This window comes from Melospiza georgiana, chromosome 2, assembly GCF_028018845.1.
Source record: "Melospiza georgiana isolate bMelGeo1 chromosome 2, bMelGeo1.pri, whole genome shotgun sequence".
In the NCBI taxonomy this organism is placed as follows: Eukaryota; Metazoa; Chordata; class Aves; order Passeriformes; family Passerellidae; genus Melospiza; species Melospiza georgiana.
The window spans coordinates 65,232,513-65,250,948 of record NC_080431.1 but is presented as its reverse complement, the minus strand read 5'-3'; the positions used below and the strand labels follow the sequence as shown (position 1 = coordinate 65,250,948).

General features: G+C 40.4%; 1 protein-coding gene across 2 annotated transcripts; it reads right to left on the bottom strand.

The window, feature by feature from the left end:
- Nucleotides 1-3,019: 3,019 nt before the first annotated feature.
- On the bottom strand, nt 3,020-17,351 carry POGLUT3 (protein O-glucosyltransferase 3). 2 transcript variants are annotated; one of them, XM_058045203.1, is made up of 9 exons: nt 17,129-17,216; nt 12,802-12,903; nt 12,202-12,395; nt 11,538-11,824; nt 10,557-10,773; nt 9,022-9,218; nt 7,846-8,040; nt 6,676-6,780; nt 3,020-5,849 (listed from the first exon to the last, which is right to left on the bottom strand). In XM_058045203.1, exons 3-9 carry the CDS (start codon nt 12,296-12,298, stop codon nt 5,724-5,726), a joined length of 1,224 nt encoding a protein of 407 aa, XP_057901186.1. In that variant the 5' UTR covers nt 12,299-12,395; nt 12,802-12,903; nt 17,129-17,216; the 3' UTR covers nt 3,020-5,723. The 2 variants fall into 2 exon arrangements, with proteins under 2 accessions (XP_057901186.1, XP_057901185.1); XM_058045202.1 differs by lacking the exon at nt 12,802-12,903 and having other exon boundaries at nt 12,202-12,399; nt 17,129-17,351.
- Between the last annotated feature and the right edge of the window lie 1,085 nt (nt 17,352-18,436).

The following is an 18,436-nucleotide window of genomic DNA, read 5'->3' as shown; positions in this document are numbered from 1 at the left end:
ATTTCACTGTTTTGAATTATCTAATCTTGGCTATCACTATCAGTGTACAATTACATAGAATAGTTTGTTCCTGAAATATCCCTTCAAATTAATTTTGTTTATAAAGTGCTTTGCCTTCACTACAAAGAACATACCAATGTATCTGTAACAGGCATCTTTTTTTAAAAAGAGTAACAACTTCTACCTGCAGAGTGGTTTTTGTTTGGTTTGGGATAAAAATGTTTCTTTTTTTCATTCATCAAATGAAATGAACTGTGCTGACAAAACTACCTTCTTCCTGAGGTAAAAGCTGATGGCCTGAGCAAAAAAAAAAAAAAAAAAAAAAAATTATTATTTGGAAGAAAACCCAATTTTCATTCTTATCTTTTTTCACTCTGAGAGCAGATTTCCATGTAAAAATTATTAAGATACTCAAATACCTTTCTATTGCAACAGTGAAAAATTTGGTGAGAGTAACACACAAGATGAAATCAGGTGTTGGATGTGCAGGATATTAATGTGGTAGCAACCATTTTAGTTTATCGTGGGCATCAGCCATGAGATGGCAGATCTCTGCAGTTGGAGTGATGAAAATGCTTGTCTGGGCATTTTGGGAGACAAAGAATAACTGAAAGTGTGGCTACTGTTGACCCAAAGATAGGCAAAATTATCTGCTAATGGTAAAAGACCTCTTTGAGTCACATAAGCTACAGGGGAAGCTGAGTCTGACAAGTACAACTTGAACTGATCTTCTTTCACACAGGCTCCATCCAGGGTAACATACTTTGTGGGTTTTCAGCAGGCAGGTTATCATGTCTCACCTGTCCTGAATGGGTAGGCCCTTCTGGCATTCTGCTGAGCTGCCTTGAGTCTCTCCACACTATATTGCAAACCTGTGGTACAGATGGATCCTGACTGATTTTTTAGTGTTGGCAGTTGAGAGGGGAACATGCCATGCTCATTCACCAGTGGCCTACAGAGTATGCTGGCATTTAAATATATGTATAGCTTAAAAATACATTAATGTTCTCATTGGCTGCTTAGAATCAATTACTTTGATGGTTCATAACTGTATTCACAATGTTTTACAATTGTCTCATACCTGTAAAGTATATATGCAGCTTGTTGAAAGAGGTCTTGCACTTTCAGTCCAGGCCTGTATTGCCAAATCAACGTATCTCACTTCTGTAAAATCTTCTGTGTACTGCATGACTAGGATATATTGTGATAATGTATATTAGTAAGGTAAATTATTATATTATATATATTAATAGTATAAAAGTATAATTAATATTAATATATAACTTCATAGTCTTACAAGCCAACACAAAAATATGTGCAAAACTTTGTATTAGCAAGTGAGACAAATGGTGTCAAAAGTGTCAGCACAGAAAAGCCATGTCACCTCTTGGAGACACTCGAGAGCTGGGTTCATCCTCCTGTTATGTGACTAGATAAATGCTTGTTGTGTGACTGAAAAGCAGTTCATAGAATAATGAACATCTGGAGGTCACACAGACCAAGCTTCATCACCTTGGGGACAGCAGTTTAGGATTCCTTTTCCCTTATCTAACTGGAATTTCCCACGATGCAGCTAGTGTCTGTTGTTAGGATTTCTGCTGTGTCTCGCTGAGAAGTGTTCTCTCTCTAAGGCTGACCTAACCCTGCTCACTCAGCTTGTCCTCATACCCATGCACTCCACTGCCTTTATCACCCTGGTGGTCCATGCTGGGTGTCCATGTATTTCTTGTACAGGGGAGTCCAAAACTCAATAAGGACTCCAGCTGCTGTCTCACAACTGCCAAGCACACCTGCCTTGACCTGCTGGCCCCCCTCCTGCTAGGACACCTCCTGCTTATCACTGCGCACATGATGGACTCAAGGGATGTGCTACAGATGTTTAAAACTACTTCAAACAAACATGCTAATCATCCTTTTCCCTGTATTCTCACAGCAAAACCCCAAATTAGTGCCATAACTGTTTGCAGTATAGATTTTCCTATTAACAACTCAAACAGAAGCATCAAAACTCAAGCATTAGTACTCATATAGCTCATTAAAATCCTCTAAAACTTCTCAGACAAGAAGATTCTCACTGTTAAATCCTGTGAACTTAAACAATATCAATATAAAATCTTGCCCTTCATCACCACCCTTACAGAAAAAAATTTTGCAAAACTACAGTGCTAAGGGAGCTGATAATATCATAGGTTTATATAATGCTTCTTTTCCTTATTATAGTTTCTTTGCAAGCTTCTAAGACGTGCTCCAACAGGTGATGTATGTTTTCCCTGTCAGCTCTCCTCCCTAACTAAATAATTTACTTTGTAATGTAATAAATGTTGGGTGTATGCTTCCCAGCATGGATGTCTGAATCTAACATTCCATCAGACAAGCTTTGATTATAGGGTTTTTAAAATTATGAATCTACAAGGCAGCTCTGGCACAATTCTGTCACGAAACCAGCACATTGGTGATCCTGAGGTAAATATAAAAAAATACAGTCTAAAGTATACATGAACTGTATTTCCTTTATGTATAACAGATGAGGATTTACTAGCTCTCATTTCAATACAAAATTGAGGTTGGGTATTTCCCAATGGGGGTGCCTAAATATATTAGGACATACATACGACATAAAACCAGTGTTCATTATATGAAGGTTCACTGTTAAGGTTGAAGAAATCTGAAAATAAAGAATCTGCCTTTAATCTGCCTGAAAGTAAAGACTCTGCCTTCCCAACATTAATGGATGTGAAGCCCCTCCTCTGCAGATGCCTGTGCTTGAAAACATTGGCCCTGGGACTATACATTATTGTAAACTATATACTATTTCAAACAAACAAACCTGCCTCTGTCATCACTGGTAAATCCCTGACAAAAACAGGTTTTATTCTCTATTTAAAAACTGAAATTACTAGAGCAAAATTTAGTACTGTGGTATGGCAGCAATTTTCCAAAATTACCACCAACAAGAGATTTCTACACCTTTGAACAGTCACTGTTCAAGAAATACGACAGAATAATACAGAGTCCAGTCTATGTATGCCACTTGAAAATTCTATTTAATGTATGTATTACACTTCACATGCAAAACCAGGTTTTATTCAGTATTTATCATTTCCTGTAACACACCAGGCTGATGGGTATCATCCTCTCAGCAAACTCACATAGATTTGACATCTTTTCTGGCCTGGTGGGGCACTTGTTACGATTGTTCTTCATTACAATTTAAATTGCATACAGCAGCACCAATGGAAAGAAGAGAGACCTTGCCTTACCTTCTTTTACCTTTGGAAGAGCTATAGCTGTAAAGTGAACCAGATTCTCTCAAATTAATATGGACTTGTAGTAAAAGTTCCACCATCTCTCTACTATTTTTCAACTAGAGCAAGAAGATTAGTACAGTCATATTTTTCAGGATATTTCTTGCTGTGAGTTATGAAAGCAACTGTAAGGCACTCTGTTGACAAACTAGTCTTTGAAGTGATACTTGTTACAAGAGAAAGGACTTTTTTTGGCAGAGAAGAATTAAGAACAGTTTCTTCCCCTTTTTATGAGGGAAGAAAGGAAGGATAAAATATTCACATTTATTTATAATTTAAATTTTATCTGATTCTTCTTTCAGTTTGAAAGACTTCTGTTTCAAGCTAGGCAAGTTTTCCTACATAGGTATTTCCAAAGAACCATGAAGTATGTGTCATGACTCCCCCTATTCTCTCTCATTTAAAAAAATACAAATGAATCACTTTTGGACTCTTGATTTGAAATATGTGGAACACTTTGTTTTTCAACCATCTTTTATGCTCACTTGCCTTTGCTGAGTGCACCACCTCTATAAACATGGGTGAATACAAAAAGCACGTGGCATAACAGGTAATTTCCCAAAATAAGATCATGTAATACAGTAAAAATAACTGTGCACATGGAACAAAAGGAGAGCACAGACAGTCCTGAGTGTCAGCTTCAGCAATGGAACCCTGTTGCTGAACTTCGATGTAGAAAACTTTATGTCAGATGAGTTGAACACATATTTATAGACTGAAGTTCTAGGACTGGTTTTCATGCTAAATAAAAACACAACCACTATAAATATGAGTGTTAGAACCAGAACAAAGAGGATTATGGGTAGAGCAACATGATACAGGTTTATTTCTTAACTGGCATAATATAATAAATGACTGATGGACAGTTGCACTGACCTCTTTAGAAAGACAAAGTTCTTTCCATATTTAGCATACTGCCTTTCTTCCTGCTCTAATGCAGAAATTTTATGCAATTTGCAGTGTAGAACCAAAAATGAAGCCTGCATGGTGTGTAGTGCACCAAATCAATCAGACAAGTCTACTGTCCTGCAGACATCTCCATTCTTTTTAGTGTAGGGAGAATTCAGTATCCATGAAAGCTTTTATTTGCCTGTAGTGAGTCAGGAGCTGCTCAGGCAGGCTGCATTAGCTAAGATGGAAACACAGAAATGGGTGCTTGTGGGCACTGGTCTCAGTATTGGTGTCTCCTTCCAGAACTATTTATGCATTTTGAAGTAGACAAACTTGGACAAAAATCAACAGAGGTATTTGGAGTTGTACCCAGCACTAGGATTCCTCTTCTGCCCCATCCAAAGGCAGACTTTATCACAAAGGTATGACCAGATCCTTCTGCCCTTGTGAATTTTGCATTGCTAGCTGCAATGTTCATGGCTGCACAGGAACTTTGGCAGAAGACATGAAAACCTCTTGCCCCGTCTGGAGCTAAGGCACCCTCTGGAAAAAACGGCCTTGAATTAAACCAAGGAGGACAACCAGCTTCCCAGTTGCTTTACATGGACTTTAACTCCTAGACTATTACAAAAGAATTAAACCAAGCTGATCTAAAACTCTGCTAAATCTAAAACAAATTTCAGATTTCACGTAGTCCAGAATACTGTGGATGGTATTGCTGAACTAAGATACCAGTGTTTCCCATGGCATGAAATTCCCAAGTCCTTTTGTGGAACTGTGACTACATGTACAGACAGTCACAGGAAGGGAACATGTTTTCAGAGTGGTGACTTGGCACCCAAGGCACTGTGACAGCTAGAGAGTCTGTTTTAAAGCAATATTTAATTCTGGTGATTCACAGACATGATGCTTATAAACACTTTTTTCTAATCTCTCTCCCTGCTCTCCATTTTCCTCTAAAATTGATGAGCATTATATCATGTTGTCTGTTACCTGTCATAAACCACAAAATAATCTGAAAGCATGACCAGATCTGCTATCTGTAGATCTCAAATATTCATTTTCTTTGTCTAGTTCGAAAATTGTTTTGCATACAAGAAACAATCTAACACTGAGGTAAACTTTATGAAGAAATCATAACACTGTTTCAACGTATCACAAATGCTCCTTTAGAATAACTTGCACTGACTCATGGCAAGATCTTTTGCAGCGAATAGTTCCTCACAAAACTTTGGTAAATAGGTCCCATCTGGAACATGAGCAGCTCTGTGCTCTGCTTCCTGATGATGCAGTACATCAAACAAATCCCCCAGACACTCCCCACTGCAGGCTCACTGTCTGTCTGGTGGTGGTCATGCAGCCAAAACTGTGAGAACCAACACTGTAGATCAGAATGACCAGGAAAAATAGTATGAAAATACAAGAATACATAACTAAGAATGCCTGGTACTGCATAAGAGTCTTAGATTTCACAGCTTAATTCCTATTCCTGCATTTTACGTGGGTAATTTTCTCCATCCAGTACAGTTACAGATCTTCCCTTAAAGGCTTTTTTCTGTGGCAAGTGCACACTGAGTCCCTGTCATCAGGCTGAGGTACAAGTTCCATTCCATCCCGTATTTCAGGTTTGCTGGCTTGGCGTTCGGCGTATTTCTGAAATATGTAAACAACATTTAAGAATGCTGTAAGCACCAACATATAATTCAAGAAGCAGAATTTTCCTCCTCCCTTCCACTCAGAAGCCTACCTTTATCCAGGCTCCTTATGCCATTGTTCACAGCCTCTGCACAAGAAGTCTTTGCAACACACCTACTAATGGGCTACATTGCCTCTGAAAACCTCCTGTCATGTTTCTGCCTATTATTATGGTAACTTGGATATTGTCATCATCTGTGCCTAACCACTTTACACAGATAATGCATAAAAATGTCATTTTTGTACACTGAACAGTTCCATCTTTCGTGTTAACCTGTGGCTGGTGCAGCTGACATCTAAGTGCACAGCAGTATAGGAAAAAGATACTTTCAGAGAGGAGAAACTTTGTTCACTAGAGATTTGCATTTTCTAAGGAAGAAATGACTACTGGGCCTGCTTCATCCCCTACACTCTACTAGTCACACTTCTGGAACTTCTTTTCCATTTATTCATTATTTTGTAGTAGAGTAGCTCAGAAGTATGAAGGGAAAAAGGAAGAAAAGTGGATATACAGATTTTTTCCTACAGAGACCTACTGGAAACCAAATACCAAGTGACAATGAAAACAGGGCTGACTGGGGATGGGGGCAAAAAAAATTCCTGATTCTGTAAAATAACCATTATGTCAGGTAGATTCTTTAATTAAGAAGAAGGGTTTAGCAAAGCTCTTCACACTGATCTATGAATAATATGTCTGCTAGTGATTTAAGTAAGGACTGAATATGAAATTTATAGCATCAGTAGCAGCTGGGGGGAGAGTAATAAAGTGATGTATTGTACTCACCTGGAGCACTTTATAATAGTAGCAGTAAAACCTGTGAGGCTGAAGTAATTCTCTTGCTGTTAGTTGTCCTTGTTTAGCAATTTTTCTTGCTTCCTCATCATTCTCCTTGAAAATTCAGATGAAACAAATGAATAACAGAGCAACTCAAAGCCTGCCTAGCATTAGAAGTTTTATTAAATGGGTTATTCAAATCTGCAAAATTAACTACAATTACTGGTAGATTGCAAAGGCATTATTAAAATTGCAGATTTGTTTAAAAATACTGGATTGCTTTTATCGTCACTACTGCTACCTTAGGGCTATCAATAACAACTTTCATGACTAACTTTACAATTTTGAAAACTCAATTGATTACTGCTCCACCATTTTGTCCAAGCCTCAAGCTTCTTCAAAATCAGTTCTGATACCTCCCAGATCTACTTAGTTTTACAGAGGTCAAAACCACATCTCTTGTCCTCTCCAATGCAATGGAATTCAATGTCTTCTTTTTTAAAAAAAGTGCATGAATTCATGTATTTATTCTCAAGCTTTTTAGGTCTATGTTGCAAAGCTTTTAGCACTCTCCTCTGATTCCTGAGGTAGAATTACAGTACTCTCAGAAAAGAAACTCTTCATATGTTTTTTTAACCTTAACAGCACTTGGACTTAAAGCACAAATGGTGTTTTCAATCACAGAATTTATCTGTTTGCTTACAGGATCCCAGCCTCCCACTCTGAGCACATTACAGAGAGCAGCAATTTTTTGTACATTCAAACAGAACATGCAGTAACTTCTGCTCTAGTCAGGGCCTAAAAAAGCTACAGCATTAATTAAGTAGTATCTAGGAATCTGGTTGTTTCTTTCACAATTACCTTAGTCAGTATGCTAAGGCTCTGACTCATGAACTCTTCTGCCCATACTTAAAATGAACACTTAAGTATTGCCCTAAATAGAGATGGTTATTTCTTGGTTATTTGGTTATTTGTTGTTAGTATAAAATGGTTATAGGCCTTCCCATTTTATACTAACAACAAAATGTACTTCCTTTATACCAAGATCTCAACAGCATTCATGCAATATATATATATATATATATATATGTGTGTGTGTAAATACAAAAGAAGAGACTATTAAGATAAATTGTTTACGTTTGTTTATCACTTTGAACTTGAATCAATAATGGAACTTACCTTAGCCCATTTTATTTTCTCTAGCAAGTCCTCTAAGTTTCTCTTAACTGGAATATAATGTTTCCAAGGTTTTAATCCAATATAAAAGTGTTCATAGTACTGGGAGTCTTGCTTCAATACCAGGCTGTCACCCAGCAAGAGGTATGGAAACCTGTAAGCTGCTACAGTGCCATCTACATTCACTTGGTATTTGTACTGCAGTATGAAGAGAGAGGAAAAAAGGTGAAATGTTTTGTGTCAGAATGGGAACAATGACTGCATAAATTATTATTTTAACAGGCAAGAAGTAATCATGTTTATTCATTTTCATCTTCAAACTCATTTCAGTGTTAAGCACGTGTAGTTTCATGGTCTTCTGGATAATATAATGGAAAAAGGATTTGTTTACAACAGGAGGCTGACAGACAAGAACCTTTGTGTCACATGAGCTGCCTGACGGGTGTCCTATTGAAGTGTCCTGGGATAGAGCAAGGGCTACAGCAGGGAAGGAAATAAAACTAATCTATACTTCAATTCAAACAGTAAATTTATTCTGACAACATTATTATATAGAATAACCTGAAACATATTATTATATAAAATAAGCTGAAACATAAGACTAGAAATAACCATGAATGTCATGCTTTGGCAGATGTTCTTGGCTGTAACAGCATTTCTGAAATACTGAACTTCAGAACAGAATTTCAATTGCTATATATTGTAATGACTTTACACAGGATTCTGTTCCCTTTATTTTTTTTATTTCTCTTGCAGTAGAATTTGTATGTTAAAGTACAACAAAAATACTCATCTATTTTTCTAATTTGTTACTATAAAGACTCTTTCAGATATCCATAGTGTACTTGAAATGGCTGTAAATTGTGTCCATTGTTTTCATATTTACCCCAAATCAAAGAAACCCTGATGGTGAGAAATCCAATTTCTCAGTCTATTAAAACAAAAACATAAGCCAAGATGCCTCACTAAGGTCTTTCTTGGCTTCCTCTACAAGTGTGTCATACTAGGACATGGATTACAGGTGGTTTATCTACTCTGCATGGACCTGTGCTACTATAGCAGCATAATTGTTTTGTTTACTGAAAAGAATTAACAAAAATATGCTTTCTTTTCCGCTGAAATTAATTATTTGAAATAATAAATTTCAAAATTAACCAGAAACTATAATTTTAGTACTACCTTAAAGAAGTCAAAAAAGCCCATCAGCTGAGCCTTCCCCAGCTCTTTTTCTTTTTCTCTGAAGAAGAAATATCCAGTTATTCCAGCATCTAGTAGTTCTGGATTTTCCTTGGATAACTTGACAAGATGGAGACGTTCTTCTCGGCTGTCTCGACCTCTGAATAAAGCCCTCTCAGTTTTGTTGTCCCAGAAGGGGCCTATGAGCAGTGAGTGACAAGACAAAAGCAAACAGCAGTGAAATGTTCAGGATCTGTTCAAGGCAAATAAAGAACTTGGTTTGACAGTGGTATTACATTTGGAGACATGGTAGGACAGGCATGGCTTCCCATAACCACTTATTAATCACAGGATTAAGCTCACAATTCTGGTTTGAATTTTGGGATGGGAAACTCATACAAGGAAAACTGGAGAATTGCTTTTCCACTCAACAATTTTTTATTTCAATAACTTCAACTATCTTGAAAGCTACCTAAGGGATTATAATAAAATACGTAAGGAAAATGCTAATAATTAAAGCAATTCTCCAGCCATAAAGCCTGCCACAAAAACCTAATTTCTTTAGTAAAATCCACCTCTGTTACCCAGCAATTTAGTTAGGTCCTTGAAGAACCATTTAATGATGCCTTAAAAAAGAAAAGAAATGGCTATGTTGTGTCTTCTCAACACTTAGCAAGAGTCTGAAAGACTTAATCTCTGCTTACTGCATTAACTATGCCCTTCCCCACCTTTCTTCTGAAAATTTCCCTAGAGCACCTACTAAATGGAGTAGTCTCCTACTGTCTCCTAATTGGAAAAGCAGCTGTACTAAATCAGTAAACACAGAATGCCTCTAACTGATCATTTAATTGAAATATTTAATTTTAAAACTAATAAAGAAAAGAGGAACTGAGAACTAATTAAATAAAAAGAAGTAACTTTCCACTCCAGTTTTACTCCTTAGGTATTGCTTATGCCATTTGTTTGATCCCTAAATATTCTTTAATTTCCTGAGGGGGAGGAAGACACCTGTCAGTAAAGCTGACTCCTTTTTCAAAGCCAGAAAAGCAATTCAAGGGATCTTACTCTGAGGTATTTCTTCATATGGACAATGTTTTCTCATTTGAAAGAGGCTGCAGCATAGTATCAGCTTACTTCTTTCAGGATTCAAATTAAGTTTTTGTAAACAGAACACTGGGCCACAACAGTCAGGAAAAGGATTACTGTTTGATTAGAAGAAACATATTTGAGCCCTTGACTGAGGAGAAAGGCCTTTTAATTACATTTAGTTTTCCTTTGCCAGGTCACAGTAGGCATCTTCTGGATACTTTTAATGTCAAATTCACATTTATTGCGATCTGGACTTCCTAAATTTTGGTTCTGAATGATACACCACCTTAGTGGCAGTGTTGAGAAGTGTTTGCAATCTGTAAAGCCTAAGCTGCTTGTATTCAGAGATTTCCCAGGGCACTTTGAACTGAAGACTTCAACACATTTGAATGCAACTAGCTTTTTTGATGGAAATCACAAATTCTTTTTAAACCCCCAGTGTAACTCACCTGTATTCCCTTGAATGGAAAGGAGATCATTGGTGACTCCACGCAGAGTTTCCAGAGTCGAGTGGGTTACATCATATGTTGGCAGGATGATATCTCTGGAATCCACAGAGCCACACCAGGAGATGACAGGTACAGGCCCAGGTGTATCATTAACCTTCCTGTGCTCAACTGGCCAGTCTCCAACATTGAGATAAAACTCCACGTCAGGAAGACGAACCTAGATGTGTACCCAAGAAAGGATAATAACACAGAGAAGCTGTCTGTCACTCTTACATCTATGCATCAGTTCTCTCTTGTCATGCACTCAGTGCACCTACTGGATAGTTCATAGATTTAGCTGTGCTTAATGCATGAATTCCAAGCTTTTTCCCTGCAAGCAAGTTCGAAAGGAACACCCAGAGGCCAGGAAACAGCTCCCAGTTGGGCCTTAGCCCTTGGAGCTTTCCAAGCATTTCCATTACTGCCAGGAGCAGCCCCCACACATTACTCCTAACACCCAGTGTTGTCTTGATGGAATGTCAAATCTTGCTTCAGGAATTATACATGTGAAGATACGACAACAATTGCAGTACTGCCATATTTAAATATATTTAGCCTGGATAAGAGATGACTGAGAAGGGATCTTGTCAATGCTCACAAATGTCTTAAGGGCAGCTGTCAAGAGGATGGGGCCAGACTCTTTCCAATGGTGCTCAGCAACAGGACAAGGGGAGACAAGCACATACTTAAACACAGGAAGTGCCATTTGAATATGAGGGAAAACTTCCTTGTTGTGAGGAAGACGGGGCCATGAAACAGACTGCTCAAACAGGCTGTGGATAGTCAAAACCCACCCGGGAGATGATCCTGTGCAACCAGTTCTGGGTGAACCTGCTTCGGCAGGGGAGTTGGACTAGATGTGCTCCAGAGGTCCCCTCCCACCCCAAGCACTCTGTGGTTCTGTGATATTGCCTTAATATGTGACATGATCCAAAGCAGTACCTTCCTGGCCAGTGACAGGAACATTTCATCGGAGAACATCTTGAAGTCTGTGTACTTCCCTAGGGAGCGCCGGTAGATGTGATTATCCAGGATAGTGTAATGGACAATAGCACCTCCTGTTTGGCTGAACCTGGCTGGGATTTCCTTGAGCATTCGCTGCAGGTCAATGGTGGGAAATGAAATGAAGTCTTTTGTAATCTGAGGCTCTTGGGATGGACAGGACATCATGTCCTGCCAGACCTCAGGGTCTTCCACAGGACAGTCACAGTATTCATGATAAACTGGTTCTGTGGAAAACAAAGCACCCAGAGTCTGTATTCGTGATTCTACAGCACACATAATTTATACATTACAGTGGCTTGACATTTTTATACCATGCTTTCTACAGTTTTCCTAAGAAATCATCCTTCCTGTAATTTCTGGAATTTTGCAGTGTAACTGAAAAAACAGCAACATTCTTCTCTTTTCAGAAATACAAGACTCTGTGTTATCAGGGTGAAAATATTTTGCTAAATAAAGGTCCATTTCTGTGAACGTGCCAAGCACACGGGGCACTCAGAACTGTTTGAGCTGTCCACAGCTACCACAGCCCACGTACTGCAGTTTGAAATATACCCTAATTCAGAACTTTGACACATTACATTATAACAAAAAATACCCTTACCTTTCAAAATATAAGGTGATTGAGCCACATGCTGATCACCATAAAGTATCTCAATTTTCAGGCCTTTTGTGACACTTCCATACATCCGATAACGCATAAGGAATGTACCATCATTTCTATCCAAAGGCCGAGGCGTGTAAATTCTGGTCACTTCTTTTGGAGAAAGTGCTTTAATTACCACTTTAAACTGTGTTCTTCCTGGCAAGAGGAAAATAAAACCAGACAAAATCACTTTAAGCTATTAGAATTACATCTAGTAAATAAAGGTAAGGAGCAAACTCCACTGAATTAAGACCACGGAATTTAATTTATTTTTCAGTACAATTTTTTAATTATACCAAGTTGGTAAAACTAGTTTCCAGTGATGAAATATCACCCTACCAAATATTCTTAGTCATTGCACACCTCTAAATGGAAAACCTGCAGGTGTAGATAGAAAGTTAAATATTTGATTATAAGACAGAAGGAAAAGCTAACAGTATTTTGAAGCTAAGATCAGGTTTTATTCTAAGTTTTCAAGTTAGTGCTCTGAGGAACAATAATTTCCTCTAGAGTAAGAAAGACAGGAAACCAAGTGAAAGTAACAGGAGAAAAGAATACTTGCCAGCTTGTGGAAAGGCAGTTGCAGCATGCAGGAGTCACATACAAATTGTTCAGCTTTGGGCTGCTGCTGACTGTCTTGAACATTTAAAGATCCAGCTACTGAAAAGCAGTGATAAGAGAATGATAATAGAGATGTTCCCTGGACATCTGTCTGACCTGTGCTTAAAGATCACCAGCATTTCATCATTAATGCACTAAGATATGGAATAACTTATGGACAATATGAGTATGCATAAAAATAAATCTGTTATAGTCTTTAGTTCTATCACAAGTGGTCATTGCCAACTTTATTAATTAAAAAAAAGGAGGGGGACAAATTATTCACTAAGTGTGACAGTCTAAGCATTATGAACCAAACAAATACAATGCTACCACCAAGTAATATACAGAAATAAATGCAACTGAAAAAATCCAGAAAAAATCAAGATGTAACTAAAATCTGAATATGTCCCAACAGCACTAAATGGTTGAGATGTCAAAGTTATATTTTGCATCCACAGATAAATACACTGATGTGGTAAGTACCAGTCTTTTAATGATTAATCATGTCTTCCTTAGATCACTGGGTCTTAAAATTGGATTCAAGTCAAGTACTGTGCAAGAATATTCAGATTAAATTACTCTCCCGAAGAAATGAACATCTCTGCCTCTAAAGGTCACTGCAAGTCACAAACTTGCTTGAAAGTAGCTGACTTCAACCAAGTACCCTCTCCCTAGGTGACTATCACCTAGTATTATTTGGATGAAGAAGCATTCAAATCCAGAGTATGTCATGAGGTTCACAGACAACTGTTTCTTGTTGGTATCACATCTTTGTCTCCTTGTACCCCTTTTATTAAACAGCATTTTTACTGGGTATAGTGATTTCCCACTGAAGAAAATTACATTTTCAGCCATCATAAAAATTAGTGAATATTGTGAAATCAGAAGTCAAATATTACTGAATTTTATATCCTTGTCCTGACCTACAGGAAATACCTAAGTGGGTCTTTTCCCCTGCTGGTTATGTACGTCCTGCTCTAGACATGGAGCCCTTGATCTGCCCAAAGGATATGTTGGGTTTAGCTGGTGGCACTTGGACACAGGAATCATTTGATAAGGGAAGTGACTGATAACAAAGCTCCATGGGAAAAAGCTAACTCCACTGAAAGTGAAGGGGAAGAAAAACGAGACTGAGTGTCTCGTGTAAGTACAAATAATTCATTGGAGGAAACAGACTTCTTGTTTGTAATTTACAACATTGATTGTGTAATGGGGCCAAAGCCTCCATGGTATACTTAATCATGACAACTTTTTGCTGATTTTTATTTTTTATTTGGAGGAAGTTACCATGGTACTTTCACTCCTGTTTTTTTGTTTCTCTCAGCCCAAAGGAATTACAAAAGAAAAATGTGTCCTTGATGAATCAGCAGTGCTACTACTTCTCTGTTACCCTGAAAACATGTCTGGGAGAGCATTTTGAGTACAAAATAATTTCCCAGCACTGAAGAGACACTAAAATATAGACACAGTCAAAATGGGATACTTTAGGTAATCCAGGTAATGACACCTGCTTTATGCATTTTTTTTCTTCTGTGCAGCTTGCAAAAGAGGTATGCCATGCATGGAGGAACAAGTGACGAAATGGAGGGAAAGAGAGGAAAAGTAACAAGATACTGAATTTAGGCAAATTGCTAGAGAAGAACAAAAAAATCCTAGTCACCCTATTTCTGACATGTATGCAGAAGAGAAATTAAAAGATCTGAAGATTTTTTGATTCAACTGTTTTACTAGAATTGTTGCTGGTTACTTTCACAGATGGAAATCACAAAATCGACGGACTCACTAAAGGGACACACAAATTATTAGCCTATACTTTCAGAGAGCTGGATGCAAGAGCATACATCCAGTAATAAACAAAGAAAGGCCTTGTGTGTGACCATCACAAAAGCCCAGGGATTGTGGTCACCAAAGGGAGGTCCTGCAGTGCCCAGGTATGAAGGTGAGTGAACTGAAATGTACAACTGTTTGGCAGCACTGCAATGAGAGCTGGAAGAAGCATGCCCTGCTCTTTGAAAGCATTTGGTGAAACCTACAAGAGTATCTGGGAGGCCTTGAAAAATATTTATTAGCACAGTATCACCTGATCAACAGATAATCCGAACAGATCATCAGAGATCATCTGAGCAACAGTTAATAGCTGATTTCATCACGGTCAATAGTAGACATGGTTGGCAATTGTTAAATCTAGGATAAAAGCCAGCAGAAAAGAAGGACAAGGCTTATCCAAGTAGCCAAAGGAAAAAAATCTATGCAGTTTACACTAAAAGAAAGTTCTGTGTTTTCAGCAGGGATTTTCTTAATCTCTGAAATAATTTTTCTAGGGAAACAATGAATTCTGCATCATTCAACAACCTCCTACAAAGGCAGGTAAAACAGTTACAGCCTCTGGGCTGAAATTCCAGTGTAATGTGCAATGGTGTATATCAATTCTGGTGAACAGACTAGATATTCAGAAAACAATTCTGCATTTAAAATCTACTTATTATGCTACACAAGTTTTATAATGGATCCCAGTAAGTCCTGACCCACTTAACCAAAATTCTAATGCACATAAAAAACAATTTAATAGATTTGGACACATTTCACCAATGTGATGCCTTAACTGTGGTTCTGCTGCTCTGATCACAGTGTTCCTGTTTCGCAGTGGGGGTGATAATGTCAATTTTTTGCTATCTCCACAGGTATATTTTGAGATGTTTTTAGTTTATGTTGGAGAGTGGTGCCTGAATGAATATTGTTATAATTCTTAATGATGTTTTACAGACTTGAACATTTTAAATCATTAAAGAACAGAAGTTTATACCCAGGGTCTCTATGAATACTTTAAACAGTGCTCATGCACTGAATATGATCAACTCTACCACTAATTTTTTTAAGGATGCTTGGCACCCTCCTAAACAGTTCTTGGCATGGGACAGCAGCTAGCACAGGCCGAGGCAGAAGCTCTTCCCTGCTGGCAGCACTCATGCTCTGTCTTTGACTGGAGGCCACAGCAGGTCATGGGATGAATGGAGATCACTCCATGCCAGATGGCATTGGGACTTGGAAACTTTCCTGGGACACTGAATTTATTAACATAAATACGAACACACACGAACACACTGCAATCAAAACTAGGTCTCAGTACCCATGTCCTCCCAGTTTATCTTGGAGGACTTACACTAGCATGAGAATCCAACTGAACTTCACGCCTTTTCACCTTTCCCAACCTGTTGTTTGAACCCAGGGCTCTCCCTGTGCAGCTGCTATCAGCCTCCACCCCACAGTGCAGTCGCATTCTGGACTGCAATTACAAACTGTGCTGACATCCAGCACCAAGCTGCAAAAGCAGATGGAGAAAGCCCAGACCTGAAATATCTGAAGTATCCACACACCTGTCAGACTGAAGACATCCCCTGTATAATATATGGCTGCTCCTTAATTCTGCAAGCAGCAGCTTTCTAACTAACAAGACATGAAGAGGCCATGCATACTTGGTAGCTGCCCGCTCAGTACCATCTCTGTGAGCAGTAAATAATACACAGCAAATTAAATAGCTTCTACCCTATATAAATTAGCAACACAGGATTTCCTCTGGGGCTATCTCAGGGTTATCTTCATTATGAAGTCTGTGACACCAAAGTAATTTTTATTTCAAATTTAAACTATTAATAGAGAGTGTGTGGCGTTAACTTGCAGCAGCAAACAGCTGACTGGCATCATACCACTGGCCTGCAAGAACGAGCCCAATTCCCACCCTCAGGAGAAGTGTCGTGGGATGGTTTGTGCTTGTGCTGAGTAAACAAAAATGAAAATTACTCCTTAACGGAACAGCAGTAGGATAACAGAGCCCAGAGGCTCTGCTGACTGAGACACAAATTTTAAGCAACTGGTGTGTGTGCAGCATTAAAAGTAATTACGCTACCACTTCCCATCTGTGCACTGGGAATCTACGTCCACTAGCTCCAGGAAGACTGGTTCTTTCTGAGCTTACGGTTTTTTACAGTAAATTCCGAACTGTTTAGAGCAGACTACTGGTGAGAGCAGAGGAGGCACTGGGCAGCACCAGAAGAAATGAGCCTGGGACCATGTGCTTCTCTTGCCATCCCGCCTGTCCCGGGCGCTGCGGGACCGGGTGCGGGGGCACAGCCACCACACGGAACGGGGAAAGGAAGGAAGGAAGCAAAGAAGAGGGGAAGAGGGCAAGGGCTGGGCACCTCCAGCCAGGTTCTGCGGCGAAACCGCGGCCCGGGCTAGGGTCTCCATTCCTGCCCCTGCCCGCCCCGGAGCACACGAACGGTACCTGGCGGGGAGCGGGAGAAGTTCCGTCCGGCCGCGCTGACCGCCTGGATGTAGAAGTACCGCACGGGGACGGTGACCCCCGCTTCCAGCCCGGGGCCCCACGCCAGGCTCCTCTCGGCGCTGACGGGGTCCCCGGGGTCCGCCGACTCCGCCGGCTGCAGCAGCGGCCCCGCGGCGCCCAGCAGCAGCAGCACTGGCAGCAGCAGCAGCCCGCGGCCCCCCATCGCCCCACCGCCCCCTATCGCGCCCGCTCGGAGGGGTCCGGGGCCTCCTCGGGCCCTGCGCGGCCCCCGCCCGCTCCCCGCCCCGCGGGGCGGCCCCACGGCGCCGGGGCCGGGCAGAGCCTGAGGGAGGCGAGCAGAGGGCCGGGCTTTCCCCGGGCGGCTGATTCCGCCTTTCCTGGTTCTCCTCCTCCTCCGGGCTGTCCCGCGATGTCCCCAGGGAGGTCGGGGGGTGGGAGCCCAGCCCAGCCCGTGTGCGCTGGACCGCGCCGGCGGTGGGAGCGAGCCCCGCCCGCGGGGACAGGCACAGGAGCGGGTTCGGAGCCGTGCAGTTCCCCGGAGCCGCGGGAAATACAGCACTGTGAGAGTGCTGGGAGAGCGGGGAGCGGGCTCGGGGCCGCTAGTCTGCGGTTGCCTGTCCCGTGGGGCTTTCTTCCCTGCCTGTGGGCGCTTTGAGGGCCGCGCTGAGGAGCAGGTGATCGGGGGTGTGTCGGCCCCCTCAAAGAACACGTTACCTGTGGTTTAGGATACGACTCAGCCGGCAGCTGAACAGCTGGCCTGGAATTTAGAGAGGAAAAAAATCATCTTTATCGCTTATTGTTACTGCCTTGTGTCAGCTGATGTACAGGGATTGCTGTAAAAGGAAAAAAAAAGCCCCCAAAACCTGACAATTTAAAATTCCTCACTGTTTTTAAGATTTCCCATAGCAATTGCATTTAAAGCAAAGGACAGAGCATGGACCCTGTTAGGATGCGCTGACACACGGTTCCCTGTCAATAGGCTCCACTCCCTGTCCCAGAGAGGAGGCTCAGACACGCACCCATGCCCAGGTGCTCCTGAGGTCTGTGCGTGACATGCTGCTGGTGGCCCTCATCAGTGCTGTGATGCTTGGTGAGGGGGGAAAAGGGATCACAGTATTATCCTCTAGAAAATTTAACAACCAAGTAATTTCATGGATTTAAAATGTTGGATTGCAAGTAAAGAGGGTAAAACTCCAATGATTTGTCTCCTAAGGTTGTTTTATCATTTTTCCTATTTGCTGCTACTAGGAAGTATTTCAATGTATGAGTAGATGGGAGGGTTTACAA

Excerpts from the sequence above, each read along its gene's own strand:
- POGLUT3 (XM_058045202.1), bottom strand. The coding sequence starts at position 17,351 with ATGGGGGGCCGCGGGCTGCTGCTGCTGCCAGTGCTGCTGCTGCTGGGC. Across the intron at positions 11,825-12,201 it reads ATCACCTTATATTTTGAAAG|AACCAGTTTATCATGAATAC; the intron begins GTAAGGGTATTT and ends TGTTTTCCACAG. Across the intron at positions 10,774-11,537 it reads TCCTGTCACTGGCCAGGAAG|GTTCGTCTTCCTGACGTGGA; the intron begins GTACTGCTTTGG and ends GTACACATCTAG.